At 49.2% G+C, this 27,532-nt stretch overlaps 1 protein-coding gene and 1 non-coding gene across 5 annotated transcripts; both read left to right on the forward strand.

Moving 5' to 3' along the window:
* Positions 1-1,683: 1,683 nt before the first annotated feature.
* On the forward strand, positions 1,684-1,757 carry TRNAI-AAU (transfer RNA isoleucine (anticodon AAU)). The gene has a single exon. It is a non-coding gene; the product is annotated as a tRNA-Ile (tRNA).
* A 2,118-nt stretch (positions 1,758-3,875) lies between these two features.
* Positions 3,876-27,246, forward strand: ZNF839 (zinc finger protein 839). 4 transcript variants are annotated; one of them, XM_034938192.3, is made up of 8 exons: positions 3,876-4,112; positions 10,595-11,497; positions 16,246-16,470; positions 19,192-19,284; positions 20,323-20,472; positions 23,427-23,564; positions 23,707-23,836; positions 25,955-27,246. In XM_034938192.3, the coding sequence occupies exons 2-8, from the start codon at positions 10,655-10,657 to the stop codon at positions 26,824-26,826; spliced, it is 2,451 nt and encodes an 816-aa protein (XP_034794083.1). In that variant the 5' UTR covers positions 3,876-4,112; positions 10,595-10,654; the 3' UTR covers positions 26,827-27,246. The 4 variants fall into 4 exon arrangements, with proteins under 4 accessions (XP_034794083.1, XP_054954016.1, XP_034794082.2 ...); XM_055098041.2 differs by lacking the exon at positions 3,876-4,112 and adding an exon at positions 4,303-4,658 and having other exon boundaries at positions 26,735-27,246; XM_034938190.3 differs by lacking the exon at positions 3,876-4,112 and adding an exon at positions 4,325-4,658.
* The last annotated feature ends 286 nt before the right edge of the window (positions 27,247-27,532 follow it).

Raw genomic sequence — 27,532 nt, forward strand, 5'->3', positions numbered from 1 at the left:
CCTTCCTTGTTATGCGGTGAGCTCCATCAGGATGGGGATTAGGTTTCTTTGACTCACAGCTGATTGGGGGCCAGGGCACTGCCGGGCTGAATGAGTATGTCTTCACTGAGTGTCCGTTTTTCTAAACCTGGTCCTCTAGCCTTACTCGTGGAGGGTGACCTACCTAACATCCTTTACATAAAATCTGTTCGAATCAGCTAGACTCGGTTTCTGCTGCTCGTGACATAGAACCCTGACGATACCTCAGTCCAAGCAGTTTAGTGGAGTAATCAGAGCAGAATGTATAATGTTAAAAAGCTGGCCCGATGCGGTGGCTCAAGACTGTAATCCTAGCACTCTGGGAGGCCGAGGCAGGCGGATCACTTGAGGTCAGGAGTTCGAGACCAGCCTGGCCAACATGGTGAAACCCCATCTCTACTAAAAATACACACACACACACACACACACACACACACACACACACAAAGTAACCGGACATGGCACGCGCCTGTAGTCCCAGCTACTTGGGAGGCTGAGGCAGGAGAATCGCTTGAACCCAGGAAGCAGAGGTTGCAGTGAGCTGAGATTGCACCACTGGACTCCAGCCTGGGTGACAGAGCGAGACTCTGTCTCAAAAAAAAAAAAAGCTGGTGTTCCTGGAGTGGGAGGGCCACGCAGCACACCATAGTCAGGCGCTGTAGGAGAACAGCAGGCCTCTGGGACATGCAGGCTGGGTGGTGGACACGGTGGTGGTTTGTCTTCCCAGCCTTTTCTTTCTCTCTTTTTTTGCATACAGATCCTACGCTTTTAGGGGTGGGTACCATCGTTGCCTACTCAGTGACTGTTTCAACCCTTCTGCCTGTACCATGTGATTTATTTATGTGCTCAGTTAACGAGAGAGAGAGCAAAATGAAAACATTTTTTCCGACACTAAAAAAAAAAAAAAAAAAAAAAAGGAGAAAGCCATGGTGGTTTGTTCAGTCAATGAAACACTGAGGAATCATTTAAAGTGACATTTGCAATTGTTTAGGGATATGCTTATTCTAGAATATTAAATGCAAAAAGAAAGATAAAAAATAGACTGCTTCATTGAGCCGAAATCGCGCCACTGCACTCCAGCCTGGGCGACAGAGGGAGATTCCGTCTCAAAAAAAAGACTGCTTCATACAAGGCTTTGGATTCCGTGTGTGTGTGTGTGTGTATATATATATAAATACACGTGTACTGTAGGAAAAAAACCAGCAGGAAGGAAGCCAAGACCCCAGCGGCCCTTGTTTATTGGGCGATAGGGAATTCGGTGGTTCTTTTGTCCGGTTTTCTGTATTTTCCAAGCTTGATTTAACCATGCTAAAGGCCTCTGTTACACGAAGTTTCCACGCTGCAGGATTTTCGGAGATAAAAACAACACTGAGTTGGCATGTTTGAAAACCTTCTCACTGCGGAGCTAAGCCTCCCATGTGCAATTTGCATTTTTCCTGTGAAAAAAAGCCGCCTTCGCTGTAGGGAGCCGCCTCCCTTCTCCTTGAAGTCCCCTAGGTCTTAGTTTCTGCATCGGGCCAATGGGGATGACTGTGAAGAGGTCGAAAGTCGCGGCTGTGGCGAAGCGGAATGCAGCCAGTGGCGCGGGCTCGGCAGGGAGTCGCTAGGGGGCGGGCGCGGGCTTGGAGCCCTCTTAGGAGCTCCCGTGGGGGCCCAGCGACAAGCGGCCGGTTAGCTCAGTTGGTTAGAGCGTGGTGCTAATAACGCCAAGGTCGCGGGTTCGATCCCCGTACGGGCCAGTCTAGCTTTTTTTTTTTTTTTTCGGTCCCCCCAGTGTTCCTTTCTGATACTGTAACCGGCGTGCAGGCAGGAGAGAATTGCGGAATCTTTTGGACTGGGCCCAGAGGTTGTCCAAGGCTACCTGCTGGGGAGAGCGGGAGGAACTCAGAGCGCGCTGGGGCGGTGGCTCCTCACCCCGAGTCCCCGCGCCGCCACCTGAAGGGTCTGTTTTAGAATGCCATTGGTTAGGCCTTTTACTTTTGTCGTTTTAAAGGACACTCTGGACATCCAAACCGATGCACATCCCCCGCCCCCACCCCCCACGTTTCCTGAGGCTGCGTCTGGCCTGGAGGAACCGCCCAGTGAAGACAGGTGCTCGCAGATATCACCGCCTAGTGTTCCCTGGGCCCCCTTGCGGGGAAGTCTTGGAGGTGAAAATCCAGGTCTGGAATGAATGCATTCCACAGATGCATAAGGAGAGCTACTGCATGCCCAGCACGTTCTAGGCTGGGAGCAAAACGGTGAGACACAAACCCCAACCCTCTGGAGACAGTGACAACCACTAGATGACTGCCATGTTTTTAGTGAGGCGTTCAGGTTGTGGAAGCCTCTGGAAACCTTCTCTTGCTTTTTATCCCCCCTCTTTTCTTTTCGGAGACATCTTAGGCTTCACATTTCTTCCTCTTGGTTCTACATTTTGAAGCCAGAGCAAGTGGATGAATTTCTCACTCGGTTCGTTTCTAGGGTGGTCAGGTGTGCTCAGCTGAACAAAAGCCGGTTGTATAAGGTTGATGCCATTTTATGTCAGGATCCGGCAAGGGCTCCACCTGTTTTTGAAAATTCTACAGTGGAAACAGCTACTAGTTCTGACCTAAATAAGAAGCAGCTCAACATCTGCAGACCTTGGTATGTGCCCAGGGTGTAGTAAAAGTTCTCAATAAATGCCAGCCGATGGCGCTGCTGCTATTATAAGCAAAGTTAGGAGAGCCTGGGGCAGCTGACACTTAAAATAGACACCTGTACACAGGATGGATGTCACATCGTTTAATAGTCGTGCCAGGCACGTTGTTAGATGCAGGGACACAGCATGGAGGAATCGGTGGAGGTTGCTGCCCTCAAGTTTCCTGAGCTTGAAGGGGTTTAGAATATGCCACAGTGGCATGAAAATTATTTTGAACAGAAGGCATGTGAATTCCTGAAATCTGGTCGGGTGTGGTGGCTCACACCTGTAATCTCAGCACTTGGGAAGGCCGAGGCGGGCGGATCACCTAAGGTCAGGGTTTCAAGACCAGCCTGACCAACATGATGAAACCCCGTCTCTACTAAAAATACAAAAATTAGCCAGGCATGGTGGCGGACGCCTGTAATCCCAGCTACTCAAGAGGCTGAGGCAGGAGAACCGTATGAACCCAGGCGATGGAGGTTGCAGTGAGCCGAGATCGTGCCACTGCACTCCAGCCTGGGTGACAGAGTGAGATCTTGTCTCAAAAAAAAAAAAAAAAAATTGTGGTAAGATACCCATAATATAAAATTCACCATTAAAAAATAACACGGAAGGGATCATCGTGAATGCAATGTGAGTATTGATGAGGATGATGGTGATCTTCCAGAACCTTCTCTGACGCCACCCAGGCCGCCAGCCTTACTTTACCGGCTTCAGCGCTCATCACACTGTGCTGCAAATGCCAGTTTCCTCCTTCCCCCTTGGGAAGTTTCCTCCTTGGGGGTCGGCACCTAGACTGTATACCCCCCAGGGCGGAAACAGCGGTTCACCCACCAGGTGCTTAATAAGGGTTTGTGGACCAGTGGACCTCCTGCTCTCCCTGGGGAAAGGAGCTGGGACATGTGTACACACCTGCAGCTACAAGATTCGGAGGGCGCACAGAGCCTCAACCGTAAGAAGGAGAGGCGATCAGGCTGAGGAAGATGGGGCAGTGGAGCTGGATGGATAGAGAGAGGGTGGGTTCATTCATTCGTTCACTCATTCGTTTATTCATATTCGTCCATCCATCATTCATGCCCTGAGCGTGCGTTGTGTTCTGGGCAGGGCCTGTGCTGAGCACCGATTGTGTAATATATCATCTCTCCCTTCAAGCTGCACCCAATCTGGGTGGGTGGGTAGAGAGAAGCTAGGGTGACAAGGCAAAAATTTGGGAAACACTCTCGTTAACAATTCAAACTGTGGTCCCCTCTCAGATGTATAAATCCAAATGTTTAGGGGTGGGCACAGTACTCTGCATCTCCAGACAGCATCCTCCGCTGATTCGGATGCATGATGACGTCAGAACACTTGGATAGTGTGGTAACTTTTGGGCCAGGGGCTCTGGAACACCGAAGACCTCCCCCTGGGAGATCCGGGACAGCTCCCGGAGAAGGTGAGTCTTAAACACATCCGTGACAGGCAATAAGGAAAATAAGGGGGGTCCGCTCTGCTGATCAGCCCTAGGAGCCGCGGCGGTTGTCGGCTGGGGCGGGGCACTCCACGACTTTCCCGGCCAGACACGGTCGCCTTCCGAGGTGTCTTGGCCTGCGAGGCACTCGTAGCTGCCCCTCTCCTCGGTGACGTACATTGGAGACGCCGTCGCTCAGCGACCCCGGTTCGAGTCCCCGCCTCGGCCGCCATGGCGGATGCGGAGCCGGAGGCTGGGGGCGGCAGCGAGGATGGTGGCGGCGGCGGCGGCGGCGGCGGCCCGGCTCCTCCGGGCCAGAGCGGCAGCGTCGCACGTGTGGCCCCGCTGGGCCCCGAGCAGCTGCGGCAGGTCCTGGAGCAGGTGACGAAGGCGCAGCCGCCGCCGCCGCCGCCGCCCCCCTTCGTGCTGCAGGACGCGGCGCGGCGGCTGCGGGACGCGGCCCAACAGGCCGCCCTGCAGCGGGGCCGGGGCACCGAGTCCCCGCGCCTGCCGCGCCTGCTCCCGCCCCAGGTGAGGCGTCGGGAGGGACGTGGGGAAACTGAGGCCCGAAGAGGGCCGACGCCCCGCGGCGGGGCTAGCTGCTTGTCGGGGAGGCCAGTATCCGCCCGGGTTAAGACTCAGGGCGTCCCCAGGCTGAGCTTCTTAGGGACGGCGTTCGGCCCCCACCTGTCACCACCCTGGCATTTTCACCCCAGGAGCCTCACTCTAGGAGCGGTTGCTCACGCTGGGCCCTGTGCCTGGAACGCCCTCGTGCCTTCTCTGCCTTCACAGCCCTGCTGGGGGCTTTTGCGTGCTCCCTAGCTCTTCTTACAGGCCTTTCACCGCTGGTTCAGCCTTTGTGGAGCACTTAGAGACCGTGTTCCCAGCACTCCCCACTATGTGCAGGAAGTGAAGCCTTGAACACACTTGGTGAAGAACGAACATAAGGCAGGTTCTAGGATTGACGGGGGCTGCTTTAGATTGGGTGGTCCCGTAGGCCAGACACTGGAGCTGAAACATAAATGAATTAAAAGGAACCAACTTAGCTTTTCAGTTGTAAGGTGCCAAGGCCCAGGCTTGGAACAAAGTTAAGCACAATACACTAGTTCGCTGCAAGACTTAACATCCTGGGTGATAGTGACTGATTTGTAACCGCAGTACCCAGCACAGTGCCTGATACACAATGTTTGGAATATGTGAAAGCACTCTGTATACTACAAAACATCCTTTCCCGGTGGGTTTATTTCCTGGGCCACTCCCCTAGTGGGCTAGGGGAGTGATAACTAGAAGACGGTCGCCCACCTCCGGAGGGTGTAGCATAGCGCCTGAAGCCAGAGGGCCTACACGGCATCTGTAAAATTCCACCCCATTTCAGCGCTGGGGTTGTAAACAAAATTAGTCTCACCCCAAAATTGCCAAAAGAAGACAGCTTTTTCCACTAGAAGAAACGGGTTAGGGAATAGAATCAGGAACCTTCACTCGTTGAGTTTTTTTGACTGATGTTAGCTGCTTAGGGTTGTATCCAGTTAATCATCGAGACTGGAGAGTTGTCTTGCTAAGGTTTAGGAAGACGAGTGTGATTCTGTCCAGATGCCACACTATCACTATCTAGAGGTGTGACCTTGGGTAAGTCAACCTTTTTGGACTTTGGTCTGGGTCAGAAGGCTGCAAGGTGCCATCTGGGGGCAGCCATCTGCAAAGCCTCTGCTCTGCGCCCGGCACTGTGCTGGGCCGCTCAGTTTTCAGCAGTGTTTTTGTACCGGCATTTTTCAGGTGGGAAACAAGCTCAGGGAGGTTGCGTGGCTTTGCCCAAGGTCCCTCAGGTGTGGCTGCTCTCCCTAGCCCCTGTACTCCTCACCATACCCTGCTGAATACGGCCGCAGCTTTTTGGGTTTGGAATCCAAAAATGACATATTTTTCGTAAAGCAAAAGCAAACTTACTCGAGCTTAGGCAGCATGATGGGATTGTATTTTGTAGCTAATCTAATGGAGACGATATAAATTCTACCTGCAATAATATACCTTTGCAGCACATTCTTTTAATACTCTTTCAGCCCCAGCTGTGTCATGGAGGCCACAAAGGCAAACCGGATGCGTACTTTGCCCCTCAGTAGTTTATGAACTAACAGGAGATGAAACAAGACCCAGATAACTTCTAGTCAAGGCCAGAAAGCTAAAGATAGTGAAAAAGAACTGAATGTATTTAGAGAAAGGGAGATTGTTCCTGGCTGAGGACATCAGAAGCAGCTTTGTTGAAGAAGTGGTATCTGAACTAGATTTGAAAGGGTGCGTCTGAGTTGAAAAGGCAGAAGGGGAGAGGCAGGTTCTGGGGCGGTTGGGGGTGCATTTCAACAACCACAGCAGAAGGCCCAGTGTTCGCTGTGGGGGTGGTGTGGATCAGAAGCACAGACCAATGGACACACTTGGGTCAGATCGAGGCCCCTGTCTCTCCCCCCATCCTCCCTGTTCCCCACCCCACAGAAATTTCCAGTTCCATCCAACATGCTGTGCCCCTTTTCATGCATCCGTGCATTTACACATGGATGTGTGCCCTTTTTCACCTGGCAAAAATTCCCAGCCTTCAAAATGCCCCTCAGAGATCACTGCTTCTGGGCAGCCCACCACCTCTGGGCCGTTCCTGCCTCTTGATTGCACCTGTTGTACCATGATGACATTTTTCCTGTCTGCCTCACCTGTCTGCATTCCTTAGGGAAGCTTGTCTGCCTTCAGAATCATCAGTGGAGCTTTTGAAAGGGCAGATCTTGGGGCCTCACCCCAGGAGATCCGATTCAGCAGGTCTGCGGGGACTGAGGCATGGCAGGGGAAACCGCCCCCATCTCAAGGGTGAGGCTAGGACTTGGCTCCTGTGTATGTATTCCACCCAGAAATACTGAGTTAACATTAGCTGAACTAACTAAACAAAGTATCAAGCATAATACCCACAGGGTAAGCCAGTCAGGATAGAGGATAAATACATTATTAGTCTGGCTTTGCCGCTGTGGTTATCCTCAAACAGTAGGGTTTAGTGTATGTATGTATATGTATTATGTTTTTGTTTTGGGGTTTTGTTGAGACAGGGTCTTTCTTTGTCACCCAGGCTGGACTGATCTCGGCTCACTACAGCCTCGAACTCCCAGGCTCAAATGATCCTGCCACCTCAGCCTCCCAAGTAGCTGGGGCTACATGTATGCACCATCATGCCTGGCTAATTTAAAAATGTTTTGTAGAGACAGGGTCCCGCTATGTTACCCAGGCTGGCCCTGAACTCCTGGCCTCAAGCAGTCCTCCCACCTCAGCATCCCAAAGCACTGCGATTACAGGTGTGACTGGCAGTAAAATGAAAGAGATGGGGTTCTTGAAGGATATGCGCAGTCAATCTCGTTGTCATTTGTTTCACAAGTAGCCCAGGAGTTGGGGACTCCCAGGGCTATGGTGCCACCTCTCTACAATTCTTCATACAAAGTGTTGGCTGACCTCTGCTATTTGTACTAGTATAACAGACAGACGAGAGACACACTCCAGCTTGATCTCAGTGAGGATCTTTATTCTGTCCTGTGTGACATTTTTGTTGATGCTCCACTGTTTGAGGGTCACACCAGAAGGTTGAGTCCAAAGAGGGCCAGTTGGTGGTCCCAAATAAGTGATTCTCAACCGAGGGCAGTTTTGCCCCACAGGGGGCACTTGGCAATGTCTTCATTGTTAGGACTTGGGATCACTACTGGCATGTAGTGGGTAGAGGCAGAGATGCTGCTGGCCATCCTCCAGCCACCCATGTCAAAGGATTATGTTCTGAAATGTTGGTTGGGAAATCGTGCTCTGGATGATGAGGTTTGCCTCTTTTTCTCCGTGGAGGAAAATGCTCATTATTTCTGCTCTGTGAGGGCGGGAGCCTTGTTTCTTTTGCTTCCCCGTCCTCCCCTAAGCTGTAAGACAGCTGTTTCCCTGACACCTGTAACAGTGTTTCTGGCACGCGGTCAGTGCTCAATAAATATTTGTGGGATGTTATTGAAGGTAGTTCTCCCCTTTGGTAGGTGTTTTGCTATTATAGACAGTGCTGCCTTGAACTTCGTAGAACAGAACATCTTTGTGGCCACTTGCGTGTTTTTTTTTATACAATCCAGGAAATGGAATTACTGGGTCAAAAAGCACATGTATTTGAAATTTTGTTAGATATATTTGTAAAAAGTTATTGAAGATACTCAGCCCTACGCCTAGGTACATGCCCCTGGAGAAAGTCACACATGTACACACATACATCGTGAAGATTCAGAGCAGAACTTAGGAACAGAAGGTTGGAAACCACCTGTCCATCAATAGGAGACTGGTATACTCATACTGCAGAGAAAATGAACCCGTGAGACCTACCCATGTTAATGTGGATAAAATTCACGAAGCAAAATGAAGTAAAGAAACCCAGAAAAGCCCTTTCAAGTTGCAGGAGATGATATCATTTATATAAAGTTTAAAAACATTTCAGAACTGAACTATATATTTTTAGAAATATCTGCATATGCCACATAAATTTTTAAAAAGCGTAAGAATGCTAAACAGCACATTCAGGACAGGGTGAAGAAATAGGCATGCAGGTTGTGCAGTAGGAAGCTGGGTAACATTGTTCCTTATGGCTTTGTTGTGGCTTCCAGAATTTCATTAAAAACTTTTTAAAAAACATGGGCCCACATTATGAATTACGTCTGCTTTTAGAGTACTAAAAACTCCAAGCAAAAACACATGGGTAACGCCGGGCACGGTGGTTCATGCCTGTAATCTCAGCACTTTGGGAGGCTGAGGTGGACAGATCATGAGGTCAGGAGTTTGAGACCACCCTGACCAACATGGTGAAACCCCGTCTCTACTAAAAATACAAAAATTAGCCGGGCGTGGTGGCAAGCGCCTGTAATCCGGGCTACTCAGGAGGCTGAGGCAGGAGAATTGCTTGAACCTGGGAGGCAGAGGTTGCACTGAGCTGAGATAGCGCCACTGCATTCCAGCCTGGACGACAGAGCGAGACTTCATCTTAAAAAAAAAAAAAAATTAGCTGGTCATGGTGGCACACACCTGTGATCCCAGCTATTCAGTAGGCTGAGGCAGGAGAATCATTTGAACCTGGGAAGTGGAGGTTGCGGTGGCACTCCAGCCTGGGCGACAGAACGAGACTCCATCTCAAAACAAACAAACAAACAAAAAACTAGCCGGGTGTGGTGAGGCAGGTGGATCGCCAGAGGTCAGGATTTCGAGACCAGCCTGAATGGTGAAACCCTGTCTCTACTAAAAATACAAAAATTAGCCGGGGCGTGGTGGTACGCGCCTGTAATCCCAGATACTTGGGAGACTGAGGCAGGAAAATCACTTGAACTCGGGAGGCGGAGGTTGCAGTGAGCCGAGATAGTGTCGCTCCACTCCAGCCTGGGCGACAGAGCAAGGGTCCGTCTCAAAAGAAAAAGAAAAGCCTCACATGGGTAAAACTGTTAAGAAGGCTCTTATCTCTTAACTGGTCATGAAATCAACTTACTGGATTATGACTAGTATTTTTTAAAAAGTGATGTAGAATAGGGCTGGGCGTGGTGTCTCACGCTGGAAATCCCAGCACTTCGGGAGGCCAAGGCAGGTGGATCAATCACTTGACGTCAGGAGTTTGAGACCAGCCTGGCCAACATGGTGAAACCCGTCTCTACCAAAAAATACAAAAATTAGCTGGATGTGGTGGCAGCTACTCGGGAGGCTGAGATGAGAGAATCGCTGAAACTGGAAGGCAGAGGTTACAGTGAACTGAGATCACGCCACTGCACTCTAGCCTGGGTGACAGAGTGAGACCCTAATCTCGGAAAAAAAAAAAAATGATGTAGAATAGATACAATCAGCGGGCATTTATATAGGGATGGTAAGTAGTTCCATCAACTTTTTATTTTATTTATGTATGCAGATATTTATATACACGTGTACTAGGTCATAATGTAAAATGTATCATTGTGGTCCCTGTTTTTGTTTTTGTTTTTTTCAGATGGAGTCTCACTCTGTTGCCCAGGCTGGAGTGCAGTGGTGCGATCTCAGCTTACTGCAACCTCCTCCCGGGTTCAAGTGATTCTCATGCCTCAGCCTCCTGAGTAGCTGGGACTACAGGAGTGCATCACCACGCCCAGCTCATTTTTGTATTTTTAGTAGAGATGGGGTTTCACCATGTTGGCCAGGTTGGTCTCGAACTCCTGACCTCAAGTAATTGGCCTGCCTTGGCCTCCCAAAGTGCTGGGATTACAGGTGTGAGCCACCAAGCCCAGCTTATATCACTGTGGTCTCTGCTCAGAAAGGTCTGGAAAATACCACCTTAGTACAAACACATTACATCAATTTTTATATGTAAGATGTAATTTAGAAAAAATGTCAATAATGGGTTTATGACGAGAGTGAAATTGCAGACATATTCATAAGCACAATGCTTCTTTTCTCTTTCTTGTCTTTCTGTACCCAAGCAACTAGAAGCCATTTGTGTCAAGGTAACGTCTGGAGAAACAAAAGGTCAGGAAAGGCCAATGCCCCTACCGACCACAATCCAGCCCCAAACTGCAAGAAAGAGCCAGCCGCCCTGGGGGAATTCCTGCCTGGTGGGGCTCCACATCGCCAGCCCTCAGCTGCTCAGGGTACAGCCGCTTGTGAGAACCGAGCCACAGTCCTGCTTCCTAAGTGACTTATGCCAACCTCCTGCTCAGGGGTTTGTACAGAGACCACTGCCACCCCTCCAGGTGGTCCCTGCAAAGAGAGTCCCAGCCCCCAAGGCTCCAAATGAACAGGGCTCCATGTTGACCCCTTTGTCTGCCTCTGACCCGCTGGCAGTAACATCTCTTTCATCCAGTTCAGCACATCCATTTATTTCCAACTTGCATACAAGACATACTGAGAAACTAAAAAAATCGTTAAAAGTAAAGACACGTTCTGGACGGGTATCTCGACCTCCCAAATATAAAGCTAAAGATTATAAGTTCATAAAAACAGAGGATTTGGCGGATGGTCATCTGTCAGATTCTGATGATTATTCAGAACTCTGTGTGGAAGAAGATGAAGATCAGAGGGAGAGGCACGCACTCTTTGACTTATCAAGCTGCTCCCTGAGGCCCAAAAGCTTTAAGTGTCAGACTTGTGAAAAGTCATATATAGGGAAGGGGGGACTGGCCCGACATTTTAAACTTAACCCAGGGCATGGCCAGCTGGACCCCGAGATGGTGCTGTCTGAGAAAGCCAATGGAAGCACCCTACGGGGGTGCACGGAGGAAAGGATGCTCAGCCTGACCTCCCTGGGGCTGTCCACGCCAGCGGCTCCATGTGAGGGAGGGGCCCGCTCCTGCTTGGTGACAGAGTCAGCACGCGGTGGCCTGCAGGTAATGTTTCTGTCTGGGTATGTGTCTTTTTATTTGGCTGTTCTCGGATTGCTACAAAGAAATACCTGAGACCAGGTATTTTATAAAGAAAAGAGGTTTAGTTGGCTCACGGTTCCATAGACTGTACAGGAAGCATGGTGCTGGCATCTGCTTAGCTTCTGGGGAGGCCTTGGGAAACAGAGTCACGGTGAAGGCAGAGTGGGAGCAGGCGCCTCATATGGCCACAGCAGGAACAAGGGGCAGGGGGAGGTACCACACACTCATTTATTTTTTTTGAGATGGATCTTGCTCTGTCATCCAGGCTGGAGCACAGTGGCCTGATCTTGGCTCACTGCAACCTCTGCCTCCCCAGTTCAAGTGATTCTCCTGCCTCAGCCTCCCAAGTAGCTGGGATTACAGGCGCCCACCACCACACCTGGCTAATTTTTGTATTTTTGGTAGAGACAGGGTTTCACCATGTTGGCCAGGCTGGTCTTGAACTCCTGACCTCAGGTGATCCGCCTGCCTCAGCCTCCCAAAATGCTGAGAGTACAGGTGTGAGCCACCACGCCTGGCCATCACACACTTTTAAACAACCAGATATCATGAGAACTCACTCACTGTCATGCTAAACCAGCCATGAGGGTTCTTCTGCCCCCATGATCCAGCAGTCACCTCCCACCAGGTCCCACCTCTAACTTTGGAGATTACACTTCAACATGAGATTTGGTGGGGACACAGATTCAAACCAAATCAGTCCCAGTTCCTGCCCCTGCCTGCTCATCATCCTTACATTGACCTTTATGGCGTCTGATCTGATGGGGATTCAGGCGAAGGCTGTAGCGGGACCAGAATCATTCTAGTGGAGGATCTGAGACCCCCACGTTGTCTGCACTGCTGCCAAACAGGCCAGGAGATGTGTGTCTTCTGTGTGCCAGGATGATTTAGTGAGCACATCTGATGGGAATGCATCCGTCAGCTCTAGGTTTGGTCAGTAAAACCAATGGCAGTGCGCTCTTGGCTGATGTTGCCATTACAGAGGGTGTTGTTGAGAAAAGGAGTCCCCGGGGGTGCTTCTGGAGTGTCAACAGCCCCTGGCTGCTTAGCGTGTCCTCTCCCCCTTCTGCTGCTTCTGCAACTACTGATAAAGTAGGTGTGAGTCGCTATGAATTTGCATTATCACATCAAAAAATTTTTTTCTAAAATATTTTATTGAGCTGGGTGCAGTGGCTCACACCTGTAATCCCAGCACTTTGGGAGGCCGAGGCGGGCGGATCACCTGAGGTGACGAGTTCGAGACCAGCCTGGCCAACATGGTGAAACCCCATCTCTATTAAAAATACAAAATAAGCTGGGTATGGTAGCACATGCCTGTAATCCCAACTACTTGAGAGGCTGAGGCAGGAGATTTGCTTGAACTTGTGAGGCGGAGGTTGCAGTGAGCCGAGATCGTGCCATTGCACTCCAGCCTGGGCAACAAGAGTGAAACTCCATCTCAAAAAAAAAAAAATATATATATATATATGTATATACACACACACACACACACACACACACACAGTAGTAAAAAACACATAGCATGACATTTACCATCTTAACCATATTTAAGTGTGTGGTTCAGGGGTATTAAATACACTCACAGTGTTGCGCAACCATCACCCCCACACATCTCCAGAACTCTCTTCATCTTCTAAAACTAAAACTCCGAGCTTCACGTTGGGCTAAGTGAAAAAGAAACAAAAAACTAAAACTCTGTCCCTGTAAACACCAACTCTCCATTCCCTTTTCCCCCAACCCTGGCAGCCACTATTCGACTTTGTGTCTTCTATGATCTTGACTACTCTAATTTCCGTATAGAAGTGGAGTCACAGGGTATTTGTCTTTCTGTGGCTGGCTTATTTCACTTTGCACGATATCCGAGGTTTATGTTGTAGCAAGTGTCAGAACGTCCTCCCTCTGTAAGACTGAGTAATATCTCACCGTGTGTACGTATCACACGTTGCTTATTCATCTGTCGGTGGACACTTGGGTTGCTTTCACCTTCTGGCTATTGTGAATGATGCTGCTATGAACACAGATGTTCAATTACATCTTTGAGACCCTGCTTTCTATTTTTTTTTTTTTTTGAGATGGAGTCTCGCTCTGTCGCCAGGCTGGAGTGCAGTGGCACGATCTCAGTTCACTGCAACCTCTACCCCCCGGGTTCAAGTCGTTCTCCTGCCTCAGCCTCCCGAGTAGCTGGGACTACAGGCACGAGCCACCACGCCCAGCTAAGTTTTTATATTTTTAGTAGAGACGGGGTTTCACCATGTTAGCCAGGATGGTCTCGATCTCTTGACCTTGTGATCCACCGCCTTGGCCACCCAAAGTGCTGGGATTACAGGCGTGAGCCACCACGCCTGGCCCAATTTCTTTGGGTATATATCCAGAAGTGGAATTGCTAGATTTTAAGTGGAATTATTGTCTTTATTTTCTTTTCAAATTGTTCATTGTTAGTGTTTAGAAATGCAGCTGATTTTGTGTATTTACTTTTTTTTTTTTTCAGTCTGACTCTGTTGCCCAGGCTGGAGTGCAGTGGTGTGATCTCAGCTCACTGCAACCTCTGCCCCCTCGTTTCAAGCAATTCTCCTGCCTCAGCCTTTTTAGTAGCTGGATTTACAGGCGTGTGCTACCATGTCTGGCTAATTTTTGTACTTTTAGTAGAGACGGGGTTTCGCCATATTGGCCAGGCTGGTGTCCAGTTTCTGGCCTCAAGTGATCTGCCCACCTCAGCCTCCCAAAATGCTGGGATTATAGGCATGAGCCACTGCACCTGGCCTCATTTATTAATTCTAATATTTTTTGTGTGTGTGTGTGTATGTGTGTGTCTAATCTTTAGGCATTTCTACATATAAGATCATATCTGCAAATAGAGATAATTTTACTTCTTTCCTTTTTTTTTTTTTTTTTTTTTTGAGACGAAGTTTTGCTCTGTCACCCAGGCTGGAGTATAATGGCGTAATATCAGCTCACTGCAACCTCCATCTCCTGGGTTCAGGCGATTCTCCTGCCTCAGCCTCCCGAGTAGCTGGGATTACAGGTGCCCACCATCATGCCCAGCTAATTTTTTATATTTTTAGTAGAGACAGGGTTTTACCATGTTGGCCAGGCTGGTCTTGAACTCCTGACCTCAGGTGATCTGCCCGCCTCGGCCTCCCAAAGTGCTAGGATTACAGGTGTGAGCCATTGCGCCCGGCCTCAGATTTTCTACTTCTTTGTGATTTAGTTTTGGCAGGTTTTGTGTATGTAGGAATTTGTCCATTTCATTTAGGTTATTCATGTTGTTCAGTAGTTGTAGTATTTAGTATTCTATTATAATTCTCTCTCTTTTTTTAAAATTTTTATTATTATTTTTTGAGACGGGGGTTTGCTCTTGTTGCCCAGTCTGGAGTGCAATGGCATGATCTCAGCTCACTGCAACTTCTGCCTCCTGGGTTCAAGGGATTCTCCTGCCTCAGCCTCCCTAGTAGCTGAGATTACAGGCATCTGCCACCATGCCCAGCTAATTTTTTGTATTTTTAGTAGAGACGGGGTTTTACTATGTTGGCCAGGCTAGTCTCAAACTCCTGACCTCAGGCAATCCACCTGCCTCAGTCCCCGAAAGTGCTGGCATTACAGGCGTGAGCCACTGCTCCCCGCTCTTTTTTTTTTTTTTTTGGCGATAGAGTCTCACTGTGTTGCCCTGGCTGGAGTGCAGTGGTGCGATTTCAGCTCACTGCAACCTCCACCTCCTGGGTTCCAGTGATTCTTCTGCCTCAGCCTTCAGGCATGCACCATCACACCTGGCCAATTTTTGTAATTTTAGTAGAGACACGGTTTCACCGTGTTGTCTAGGCTGGTCTCAAACTCCTGACCTCAGGTGATCCACCCGCCTCAGCCTCCCAAAGTGCTGGGATTACAGGCGTGAGCCACCAGGCACACCTGGCCTTTATTTTATTTTTCTACGTTATTATTCCTATTTTCAGAGGAGGGAATTGTCAGGGAATGAGGAAATAGGACATGAGGACAAGGCCAGATCTAGGGTTCTCTTCAAAAGCCATGCAGATGCATGGAGACAGAAAGTAGACTGGTGGTTACCAGGGCCTGTCGGGAGGGGGGAAGGAGGAGTGACTGCTAATGGGTACAGTTTCTTTCTGAGCTGATGAAACTGTGTTGGAATTAGATAGTGGTTATGGTTACACAATTTCGCGAATATTTTGTATCCACTGAATTACATACTTTCAAAGGATGAATTTTATGGTATTTTAAATCTATCCAGTAAAATAATTTAAAAGTTTAAAAAGTCATGGATACATAATGAATTAGGAACAAAATTCAGGTCAGGTTTTAAAATGACAGTCACATCAGAGAAATCTTTTTTTTTTTTTTTTTTTTGAGACAGAGTTTCCCTCTTGTCACCCAGGCTGGAGTGCAGTGGCACCATCTTGGCTCACTGCAACCTCTGCCTCCCAGGTTCAGGTGATTCTCCTGCTTCAACCTCCCAAGTAGCCAGGACTACAGGCACGCGCCACCACGCCTGGCTAATTTTTTATATTCTTAGTAGAGATGGGGTTTCACCATGCTGGCCAGGTCGGTCTCAAACTCCTAACCTCAAATGATCCACCCGCCTTGGGCTCCCAAAGTGCTGGGATTTCAGGTGTGAGCCACGGCACCCGGCCACTAAAAGGTTTTTATGGGGTATATAAAGCATGATTGTTTTATTTTACTTTTGGGTGTGCAACACTGTCTAGAATGGTCAGTCTGTAGACGTTGAAGAGACATTGCCATCTGAACCAGAAAATGGAGCTCTTTTGCGATCAGAGAGATACCAAGGACCTAGAAGACGCGCATGCTCAGAGACCCCTGCAGAGTCCCGCACAGCTGTCCTCCAGCAGAGAAGAGCCGCTCAGCTACCTGGTGGCTCTGCTACGGCAGGGGAGCAGAGGGCGTCGCCAAGCAAAGCCAAGCTCAAGGAGGTACCTCACTCTTAAACCCTGTGCTTGAAACCCGTGTCTTTAGCATGGATGTGGCAATCACTATCAGCTTCTGAATCACCTAAACAGTTCACCTGAAATGTCATTGCATTAAGTGTGTGATGATGCCAAGGACAGTAATATCTGAACTAATTCATACTCTTACCTGTTTAAAGTGACTATACGGCCTTTGGTGTAGCTCCAAAAGCTGCTTGACTTGATAAGTTTTGGAATAATTATAACCTGTGTTTATATGGAAGCAGTTTAGAAAACAACGGAAGTGGTTTTCAAAACCATTCTTTTTTTTAGACGGAGTCTCACATTGTCATCCAGGCTGGAGTGCAGTGGTGCCATCCCGGCTCACTGTGCTCCTCCACCTCCCAGGTTCAAGCGATTCTCCTTCCTTAGCCTCCTGGGTAGCTTGGATTACAAGCGCCTGCCAACCACACCCAGCTAATTTTTGTATTTTTAGTAGAAATAGGGTTTCACCTTGTTGGTCAGGCTGGTCTCAAACTCCTGACCTTGTGATCCACCTGCCTTGGCTTCCCAAAGTGCTGGGATTACAGGCATGAGCCACCATGCCCGGCCTTCAGAACCATTCTTGACTTACAGATGATAATTTCTCCAGAAATGGATATTAATTTATATATTTACTGGGTGTCCATCAAGTATCAGTCCCTGTTCTAGGGATGGAGGGGACAGTGTGCACAAGATAGACAGGGCTCGGCTCTTAGGGGAGAAACAGGACAGTCACACCAGTCATCTGACAAAACTGTCAGTTGAGGCTGGGCACGGTGGCTCACACCTGTAATCCCAGCACTTTGGGAGGCCGAGGCGGGTGGATCACCTGAAGTCAGGAGTTTGAGACCAGCCTGACCAACATAGTGAAACCCTGTCTCTACTAAAAATACAAAAATTAGCTGGGCATGGTGGCAGGCGCCTGTAATCCCAGCCACTTGGGAGGCTGAGGGAGGAGAATCGCTTGAACCCAGGAGGTGGAGGATGCAGTGAGCCAAGATCGTGCCATTGCACTCCAGCCTGGGGGACAAGAACGAGACTTCGTCTCAAAAAAACAAAAACAAAAACAAAAAAAACTGTCAGTTGAACCTAAGTGTTAAGCAGAAAATTGTGGAGTTTCCCTGTCTGCTGTTATTAAGCTCATACAGAATTTAGGTCAGGCCATGGCAAGGTAATATCCCATATTCCCACCTTCTCTCACTTCCTGTGGAGTTGAAAGTCAGCTGGCCACTTCTTTCAAAAGATTTTGAAAGTCTTAATTAAACATTTTTGTCTTATAATGAAAAGATTTTTCTGTAGCTTTTCTGCTTGTTTTGCGAGCATCTGTGGCCCTCCTCTGAAGCCCTTCCAGCCCTTTGCAGCTCCTACTCAATCTCTTGCTCTCTCCCTAAATGCCAATCTTTTTTTTTTTTTTTTTTTTTTTTTTTTTTTTTTTTTTGAGAGAGGGTCTCATTCTGTCACCCAGGAGCGTAGTGGCTCAATCATGGCTCACTGCAGCCTCCACCTTCCAGGCTCAATTGATCTTCCTGCATCAGCCTGCCTAGTAGCTGGACCCACAGGCGCACACCCCCACACCCAGCTAATATTTAATTTTTTTTAGAGACAGGGTCTCATTATGTTGTCCAAGCTGGTCTCGAACTCCTACCCTGAAGTAATCCTCCTGGCTTGGCCTCCCAAATTGCAGGGATTACAGGCGTGAGCCACTGCGTCTGGCCTTCTAACCACTGATCTTGTGATCTCCCTGGACCTCAGAAGACTTCCTGTTTCTAGGACTTCCTCAGCTTCCCCCTCACTTTATTGCTTCCCTGGGGATCTCACTGTCCTCCTGGTTTCCCAGGCCTTCTTCCCTCTACAGACTCCCACGCTTCCCGTTCAGACCTCTCTCTGGTGCCTCAGATCTCTTCATTGAAACATCTCCACCTGGCTGTCCTGTGAACCCCTCTGCCTTTCATGTCTGAGCAGAGCCCACAAGCTGGCTTTTTGTCCACCCCTGCATTGTCAGGGGCCGCTTCGCCTACCCCAGGCTCAAGCTGGGAACCCAGAGCCATTCTTGACTTTCTCCTTCACTCACCCCTCCCCATGTCCTGTGGTCGCTAAGCCTGGAGGGCTGTGCTCTCCCCTCATCTCCCTCCCCTGCCACCCACATCCCTCTTCTTACCTGAGTCCTCATCTTTTCCTGACTGTACTGTGGGGGTAGTCTTGACTGCCTGCCAGGCTTCCAGCCCTGCCCCATCCTCTGCACCACCACCCGAGGCACCTTCCTAAAACCTCCCTCCACAGCTGCCTGGAGAAGGGAATCCAAACCTTGGCCCCTCTCAGCCTGGGCCTGGGTTGCCTTTCAGCCCTTCTGGCCTGCCCGTCTCCAGGCGCCGCCTCCAGCTGTGCCACCCCCTCACCTGAGTCTGCGGCACAGCCTGGGTGAGTCCTGGAGGGCAGGACACACATCTCCTTATCACCGTGTCCTTATTCCAGGGCCTTGCCCAGGACAGTGCCCAGAGCTTGTCATGGGGGACCCAGAATGGATCATAGTACTTCATTAAGGAGCAAACAAGTGAAATAGTTAATAAAGCAGAGTGTTTAGAGTTACTTGGTCACTGAAATTTTTGGAGAACTTTCTGCTTTTTATGTTGTATATTGCACCACCTTGTTGGCTATTGGGAAATTCTTGCGGGACATTCAAAGGCATGAAACACTTTCCCTTGGTAGTTCCTCCAGCAGTGTGACCCGGAGGAGCTGGTGGAATTGGCTCTGCCTCAGCTGGCTCAGGTTGTGACCGTGTATGAGTTTCTTCTGATGAAGGTGAGTACTCTTAGTGTTTCTAAATGATAGCGGGATGATTAGAAGTTATTTAGAAATAATATTATTATTAATTAATTATTTTTCAATAGCCTGCATAGTTGTTAATTTTATTTTTGAGACAGGGTCTTGCTCTGTCGCCCAGCTGGAGTGCAGTGGCGCCATCATAGCTCACTGCAGCCTCAGACTGCTGGTCTCCAGCAATCCTTCCACCTCAGCCTTCCAAGTAGCTGGGACTACAGGCATGCACCATCATACCCGGCTAATTTTTAATTTATTAAAAAAAATTTTTTTTGTAGAGATGGGATCTAGCTTTGTTGCCCAGGCTGGTCTTAAACTCCTGGCCTCAAGTAATCCTCCTGCCTCGGCCTCCCAAAGTGATGGGATTATAGGTGTGAGCTACCGTGCCCAGCTCATAGTTGTTTTGGAAAGAGCCAGGCCATTTGGAATCGTTTTCCTCTTCCAGCTGAAGTGAGCCTGCTGGTCATACACCGTGCCTGGTGTGGGGGCCGCTGCCTGAGTAGCTGGGTGTCTCGGGCAGGTGCCCGTTCACTCCCTTGACTTTTAACTTGGTACGGGAGGAATGGAAGTGGCAGCCACAAATAATGGCCATCCTGGGCTCTCCTAGAACCCACTCGCCCCAGCTGGCCTCTTCTGCCCGGGGCTCTGCTCCCTCTGAGCCCGCTCTGAGGCTGCAGCCCAGGCTGCCTGTGCCCCACACTCCCTCCGGAGCTGACAGTCCAGCCGGGGCTCAGGGCCTTTCTGCCTTCCCTTCCCACCCTGTCCAGGAGCTCACCCATGCCCTACATGGCCCCCACCCAGGGCTTGTTTGTTTCTTGGCCTGCTCCTCCCATGCCCATCCTGGCTTCTCTGCACCATGCGGGGCACACAGTAGGTGCTCACTGGGGACTGAAGGAAACGCACACCACTGCGGGCTGCTGAGGGGTTAAGGAACCGAAACTTTGTTTAGATTTTCTTCTGTATTTTCCATATCAGTGCCTCGAGTTTAAACTTTTTTTTTTGGTCTTTATCTTCACAAAGGTTGAAAAAGATCATCTAGCAAAGCCTTTTTTCCCAGCTATATATAAGGAATTTGAAGAGTTGCATAAAATGGTTAAGAAAATGTGCCAAGATTACCTCAGTAGTTCTGGTCTGTGTTCCCAGGAGACCCTGGAAATAAACAATGATAAGGTAACAATCTCCCATGGCAGAAAGAGTTTTGCTCATAGAGTTAGCCAAAAGAAAGAAGGGCCACGTGCAGTGGCTTATGCTTGTAGTCCCAGTGCTTTGGGAGACTGAGGCAGGTGGATCACTTGAGGTCAGGAGTTTGAGACCAGCCTGGCCAACATGACAAAACTCAGTCTCTACTAAAAATACAAAAATTAGCTGGGCGTGGTGGCACATGCCTCTAATTCCAGTTATTCAGGAAGCTGAGGCACAAGAATCATTTGAACCTAGGAGGCGGAGGTTGCAGTGAGCTGAGATTGCACCATTGCACTCCAGCCTGGGTGACAGAGACTCTGTCTCAAAAAACAAAACAAAACCAAAAAAAAAAACCTCCATGTATGAAGGAGAATGTTTTTAGTAATGACATTTTCCTATTCGACCTCATTTTAGCTTTTTCCCATCAAGTGAAAATTTTTTTTCTTTTTGTTTTTTTGGGAGATGGAGTCTTGCTCTGTCACCCAGGCTAGAGTGCAGTGGTGTGATCTCAGCTCACTGTAACCGCCGCCTCCCAGGTTCAAGCAATTCTCCTGCCTCTGCCTCCCAAGTAGCTGGGATTAGAGGCGCACACCACCATGCCCAGCTGATTTTTTGTATTTTAGTAGAGACAGGGTTTCACCGTGTTGCCCAGGCTGGTCTCGAACTCCTGAGCTCAGGCAGTCTGCCTGCCTCAGCCTCCCAAAGTGCTAGGATTACAGGTGTGAGCCACCACATCCGGTCCCCAGTTTTTTTTTTCTTAAAGCAATAAATGCTCTTCCAGAAAACTCAAAAATGAAGATAAGCTAAAAGAAAATGGAAAACACCATAATCTTCCCACTCACTGATGATCAGAGTTAAAACCTCAGGTATCATTTTCTTCTTTTTTTTTTTTTGTTTTGAAACAGGGTTTCCCTCTGTCTCCCAGACTGGAGTGCAGTGGCACAATCACAGCTCACCGCAGCCTCAACCTTCTGGTCCCAAACAATCCTCCCACATAAGCCTCCTGAGTAGCTGGGACTACCGCCGTGTGTCACCATGCCCAGCTAATTTTTAAATTTTTCGTAGAGAAGGGGTCTCGCTGTGTTGTCCACTCTGGTCTTGAACTCCAGGGCTCAACTGATCCTCCCTTCTTGGCCTCCCAAAGTGCTGGGATTACAGGCATGAACCACCATGCCCAGCCCTGTTTTCTTCCTTATGTGGGTTTTTGGGGATGGATTATATAGGGGCCATTCATTTTTGTTTGTGGTGGTTCTGACACAATTCTCATTTCAGTGTCATTGTTATTATCAAATTGCCTTTAGCTACATTGGATTTTTTTGGGTGTTTTTGTTTTTTTGAGACAGAGTCTCGCTGTCAGCCAGGCTTGAGTGCAATGGTGCCATCTTGGCTCACTGCAACCTCCCCTCCTGGGTTCAAGCGATTCTCCCACCTCAGCCTCCTGAGTAGCTGGGACTACAGGTGTGCACCACCATGCCCAGCTAATTTTTGTATTTTTAGTAGAGACAGGGTTTCACCGTATTGGCCAGGCTGGTCTCGAACTCCTGACCTCAAGTGATCCGCCCGCCTCAGCCTTCCAAAGTGCTGGGATTACAGGCATAAGCCACCATGCCCTGCCTTATTTTCTTAAATTATATATGATGAAAATGTAAAAGGTTTTTGCTAAGCCTCATGTAGCTGCCCTCCACAGCAGTCACCTGTGTGTTTTTTAAACTCTCGAGTTTAGCAAGTGTGGGTATCATCCTGCTTTGAGGCGGAACTCGGCACACACACACTGTGCCTGCCCTACAGAATCCGGCTTTTTCAGCAGCTCAGACTGTGCCATCGCCTCTTGGGAGCATGACAGTGGCTCAGTTTGTGAGGGGACACCATCCAGGTTGGTCTGCGCAGAACCCACATGGCCCGTTTTCTCCTTTAACCTTATTCTGCCGCCCTTCCTGCTGTGCCCACCCCCATCTCATGCTCTGTGGGGTTCTCTTTATAACATCCATGTATAAATGATCACAGCTGTCTCTTAACACTTTCACATCTGGTGTTTACGTAGGCATTGCATATGGAGTCAAATCTCATCTTCACAAAAGCCTTTCCAGGTAGCTGTAACCTCTTGTCTGGATAAGTCAGGGAGATGGACAAGGGAGACTCAGGAGATGGTGGCTCACCAAGATCACCCAGGCCATGGGCAGAGAAGCTGGGATCCAGCTCAGGCCCCCAAGCCCATGCCTTTTTACCAGCTGGGAAGGGAGATCTGGGTGTGGGATAGGCAGGATCGTTTTTCTCAAGAGACCAGTGAGAAGTCAGTAAAGGAGGGATAGTGGGAAAGAAAGTTACCATGGTATCAGCTAACATTATTAAGCTCGTGATAGCATTAAAGAGAGTGTTTTAAATGTTTTGTAAAGACTGTTCTGGGCTGAGCACAGTGGCTCACGCCTGTAATCCCAACACTTTGGGAGGCTGAGGCGGGCGGATCACTTGAGGCCAGGAGTTCAAGACCAGCCTGGCCAACATGGTGAAACTCCATCTTTACTAAAAATACAAAAATTAGCCAGGCATGGTGGTGCATGCCTGTAATCCCAGCTACTCAGGAGGCTGAAGCAGGAGAATCACTTGAATCTGGGAGGCGGAGGTTGTGGTGAGCCAAGATCATGCCACTGCACTCCAGCCTGAGCGACAGAGCCAGACTCTGTCTCAGAAAAAAAAAAAAAAAACTCCTCTAAATTGTGCTCACATAGAACCTTCTAGTTTTTATAATCCATTTTTATCATCAGCTAGTCCATCTAACATTATATTGATCTTCATCTTTCTCATTGTTGAGATGGCATCTCACAGTAGGTGAGGAACTTTGTAGATTTAATTCTATGAAGTCATTTAATTCTTACATGTGAATGTGCTTCTGGGGGTGTGTGCTGTTTGGGTGAAGTTTATTCTCTTGGCCCATTTCTTTTCAGGTTGCTGAGTCATTAGGAATCACAGAATTCCTACGGAAGAAAGAAATACACCCAGACAACCTTGGACCCAAGCACCTCAGCCGAGACATGGATGGGGAGCAGCTAGAGGGAGCTAGCAGTGAGAAGAGGGAACGTGAGGTGGGCATGGCTGAAGTGGGTGCCAGGTGACTCTGTGCACGGTGAATTAGCGTGGTTTGGCTTCTTCTGTTCACACCAGGAAGAGGAGGTAGCGGTTTGCCTGTTCCTTCCTATTCTAGCTGATTGGGTCTTCTCTTCACAGGCTGCGGAGGAGGGACTGGCCTCAGTGAAAAGGCCCAGAAGAGAAGCCCTGTCCAACGATACCACTGAATCTCTTGCTGCCAACAGCAGAGGCCGGGAGAAGCCCAGGCCCTTGCATGCTTTGGCCACTGGTGAGGGTAAAATGCTGTTTGTGGGGTGTATACATGGCCTGGCAGCCCTGCTGACATGCACAGATGTGCCCAGGATTGCCATTTTTCAGGTTGGGTGACCTGTGCTGGATTTAAGGGGACCCTCTAGTTTCTCAAGTTTCATTCCAGCCTCCCAGTGTTCTATCATTCCAGATTCATTCCCTGCGAGTCTTGAGGTCTTCAGGGTTTTCTAGAGTGCCTTGTTAAAATGGAGAGCCACAGGCCAGGTGCAGTGGCTCACGCCTATAATCCCAACACTTTGGGAGGCCGAGGCGGCCGGATCACCTGACGTCGGGAGTTCGAGACCAGCCTGGCCAACATGGCAAAACCCCGTCTCTACTAAAAATACAAAAAAAACTAGCTGGGTGTGGTGGCGTGTGCCTGTAATCCCAGCTACTTCGGAGGCTGAGGCAGGAGAATTGCTTGAACCTGGGAGGCAGGAGGTTGCAGTGAGCCGAGATTGCACCACTGCACTCCAGCCTGGGTAACAGAGTGAGACTCCATCTCAAAAAAAAAAGGAGAGCCACCAAATGGTAGTAAACAGGCTATACCAGGAGGGTCCCAAGAGGTTAGGCTGAGATGGGTCCCAAGGACACATCCATCTATGGCTTGGCTTTCATGAGACTTCGCTGTACATGCCAGCTGAGATTTAACATTTGAAAACAAGACAGGTCCTGGCTTTTATTCTGGCTCTAGCCAGAACCTGTCAACTAGGCACTTAAAAAATTATATATATAAATGTTTTTTTTGAGACGGGAGTCGCACTTTGTCACCCAGGCTGGAGTGCAGTGGCACAATCTCGGCTCACTGCAACCTCTGCCTCCTGGGTTCAAGCAATTCTACTGACTCAGCCTCCCCAGTAGCTGGGATTACAGGCACCCGCCATCATGCCCGGCTAATTTTTTTTTGTATTTTTGTAGAGATGGGGTTTTACCATTTTGGTCAGGCTGGTCTGAAACTCCTGACCGCAGGTGATCTGCCCACCTCGGCCTCCCAAAGTGCTGGGATTACAGGCATGAGCCACTACGCCAGCCTTTTTTTTTTTTTTTTTTTTTTTTTTTTTTTTTTTTGAGATGGAGTCTTGCTCTGTCACCCAGGCTGGAGTGCAATGGCGTGATCTCTGCTCACTGCAACCTCCGCCTCCCAGGCTCAAGCAATTCTCCTGCCTCAGCCTCCTGAGTAGCTGGGATTACAGGCGCCCACCACCACATCTGGCTAATTTTTGTATTTTTAGTAGAGATAGGGTTTCCCCATGTTGGCCAGGCTGGTCTTGAACTCCTGACCTCAAATGATCTGCCCGCCTCAGCCTCCCATAGTGCTAGGATTACAGGCGTGAGCAGCCACCGTGCCCAGCCTGATGGTGATTCTTAATTGGGGCATGTGTTGGAACCACCTGGGGAGGTTATTGTGAAATACAGGGGCCTGGACCTCTGGGAATTCCAGGTCTGCAGGTAGGGTTGTTGGGAGGGTGTGGATGTGAGTATTTGGAAAGGCCTCTTTGGGTGATTCTCCAGCTCACTCTGATGAAGAACCACCAATCATTCATTCAGTATTGGCATAAAATCACTGTTGCTGGGTGTGGTGGCTCATGCCTGTGATCCCAGCACTTTGGGAGGCTGAGTCGGGTGGCTCACAAGGTGAGGAGTTTGAGACCAGCCTGACCTACATGGTGAAACCTTGTCTCTACTAAAAATACAAAAATTAGCTGGGCATGGTGGTGCACGCCTGTAATCCCAGCTATCAGGAGGCTGAGGCAGGAGAATTGCTTGAACCCAGGAGGTGGAGGCTGCAGTGAGCTGAAATCGTGCCACTGCACTCCAGCCTGGGTGACAGAGCGAGACTCCATCTCAAAAAAAAAAAAAAAAAAAGCACACGTCGAATGGCTCTTAGAGCATATTTTTAATACAAAATCTGTCTTTGTGAATAGAGAATAGGGACGTATTTTTTAAAATTGCTACCAATCCCAAGGAGCAAGGAGCATTGATGCTTTGACTTTTCTGCAGGGCAGGTGACTTGGCCTAGCTGGTTTTGGGTGGTGAGTGCAGTGAGTGGGCCATGACACAGTACACGCCATGTTCACCTGTTTCCCAAAATGTTTAGGTTTTTCCCCTCCAGTAAATGTGACTGTCTCTCCCCGTTCTGAAGAAAGCCATACAACGATGGTTTCTGGTAGCAATGGGAGCGTGTTCCAGGCGGGCCCGCAGCTTCAGGCACTGGCTAACTTAGAAGCCAGGAGGGGGTCTATAGGTGCTGCTCTCTCATCCCGGGATGTCAGTGGGCTGCCTGTTTATGCTCAGTCAGGAGAGCCTAGGAGGCTGACCCAGGCACAGGTGGCAGCGTTTCCTGGAGAGAATGCTTTGGAACACTCTTCAAACCAGGACACCTGGGACAGCCTGAGGAGCCCGGGTTTCTGCAGCCCTTTGTCATCTGGTGGTGGAGCAGAGTCTCTGCCGCCTGGGGGGCCTGGACATGCAGAGGCAGGACACCTCGGCAAGGTTTGTGACTTCCACCTGAACCACCAGCAGCCCAGCCCCAGCAGCGTCCTGCCTGCAGAGGTGGCAGCCCCTCCGCTTGAGAAAATTTTGTCTGTGGATAGCGTGGCAGTGGACTGTGCCTACAGGACTGTGCCCAAGCCAGGGCCTCAGCCCGGCCCACATGGATCACTATTGACTGAAGGGCGTCTCAGAAGCCTTTCGGGGGACTTGAACCGGTTCCCCTGTGGGATGGAGGTGCACTCTGGCCAGAGAGAACTGGAGAGCGTGGTTGCTGTCGGCGAAGCCATGGCTTTTGAAATTTCCAATGGGAGCCATGAGTTACTGTCTCAGGGACAGAAGCAGATTTTTATTCAGACTTCCGATGGGCTTATCTTGTCCCCTCCAGGTACAATAGTGTCTCAGGAGGAGGACATTGTCATAGTGACTGATGCAGAGGGGCGTGCCTGCGGATGGGCCCGCCAGAAGGAGTTCCTCTAGAAGCTGTGGAGTCGGTCGTCACCGTGGAGCCGGAGCCCTCACAGTGAAGTGGAGTCAGATCCTAGATTCGTCTGATTTTATCCAGAGAAGGTCTATGGCAAGCAATGTATATTTTTCTAATGTGAATACTGCACAGATGAACCTTTTATTTATAAAGAATAATGTCTTTCTACCCTGCTGTCTACATTTTTCTACAGAGCTTGTCATAATAATAGCAGCTATTACCTGATCAGGAATCCCTGTGGCGCGTCTGACGCTCGTGAGTTTTTCATGATGGTGATGAGTAGCACTGCACTGTCACCTGATGATTGGCCCTGCTCCGTTTCCCTTCTCTCCTGGGAGATATGCTGCTTTTCCACCAGACTTGCTCCATACTAGAAGCTTCTTTTGGGTTCAATTAAAAAGAAAATAAGCTAGTCATTCTGGGCAGCATTTTATTGATAGAAGGGGGAAAAAGTCATTTCTACTTGCATGATTTTTTAAATTAAATTAAATTAATTTAATTATTTTTGAGACCAAGTCTCACTCTGTAGCCCAAGCTGGAGGGCAGTGGCGCGATCTTGGCTCACTGCAACCTCTGCCGCCTGGGCTCAAGCGATTCTCGTGCCTCAGCCTCCTGAGTAGCTGTGACTACAGGAGCATGCCACCATGCCCAGCTAATTTTTTTTTTTTGTATTTTAGTAGATACGGGGTTTCACCATGTTGC

Source organism: Pan paniscus, chromosome 15 (assembly GCF_029289425.2).
Source record: "Pan paniscus chromosome 15, NHGRI_mPanPan1-v2.0_pri, whole genome shotgun sequence".
In the NCBI taxonomy this organism is placed as follows: domain Eukaryota; kingdom Metazoa; phylum Chordata; class Mammalia; order Primates; family Hominidae; genus Pan; species Pan paniscus.

Excerpts from the sequence above, each read along its gene's own strand:
- ZNF839 (XM_034938190.3), top strand. The coding sequence starts at position 4,359 with ATGGCGGATGCGGAGCCGGAGGCTGGGGGCGGCAGCGAGGATGGTGGC. Across the intron at positions 11,498-16,245 it reads CAGCACGCGGTGGCCTGCAG|AATGGTCAGTCTGTAGACGT; the intron begins GTAATGTTTCTG and ends AACACTGTCTAG. Across the intron at positions 23,837-25,954 it reads CTTGCATGCTTTGGCCACTG|GTTTTTCCCCTCCAGTAAAT; the intron begins GTGAGGGTAAAA and ends CAAAATGTTTAG.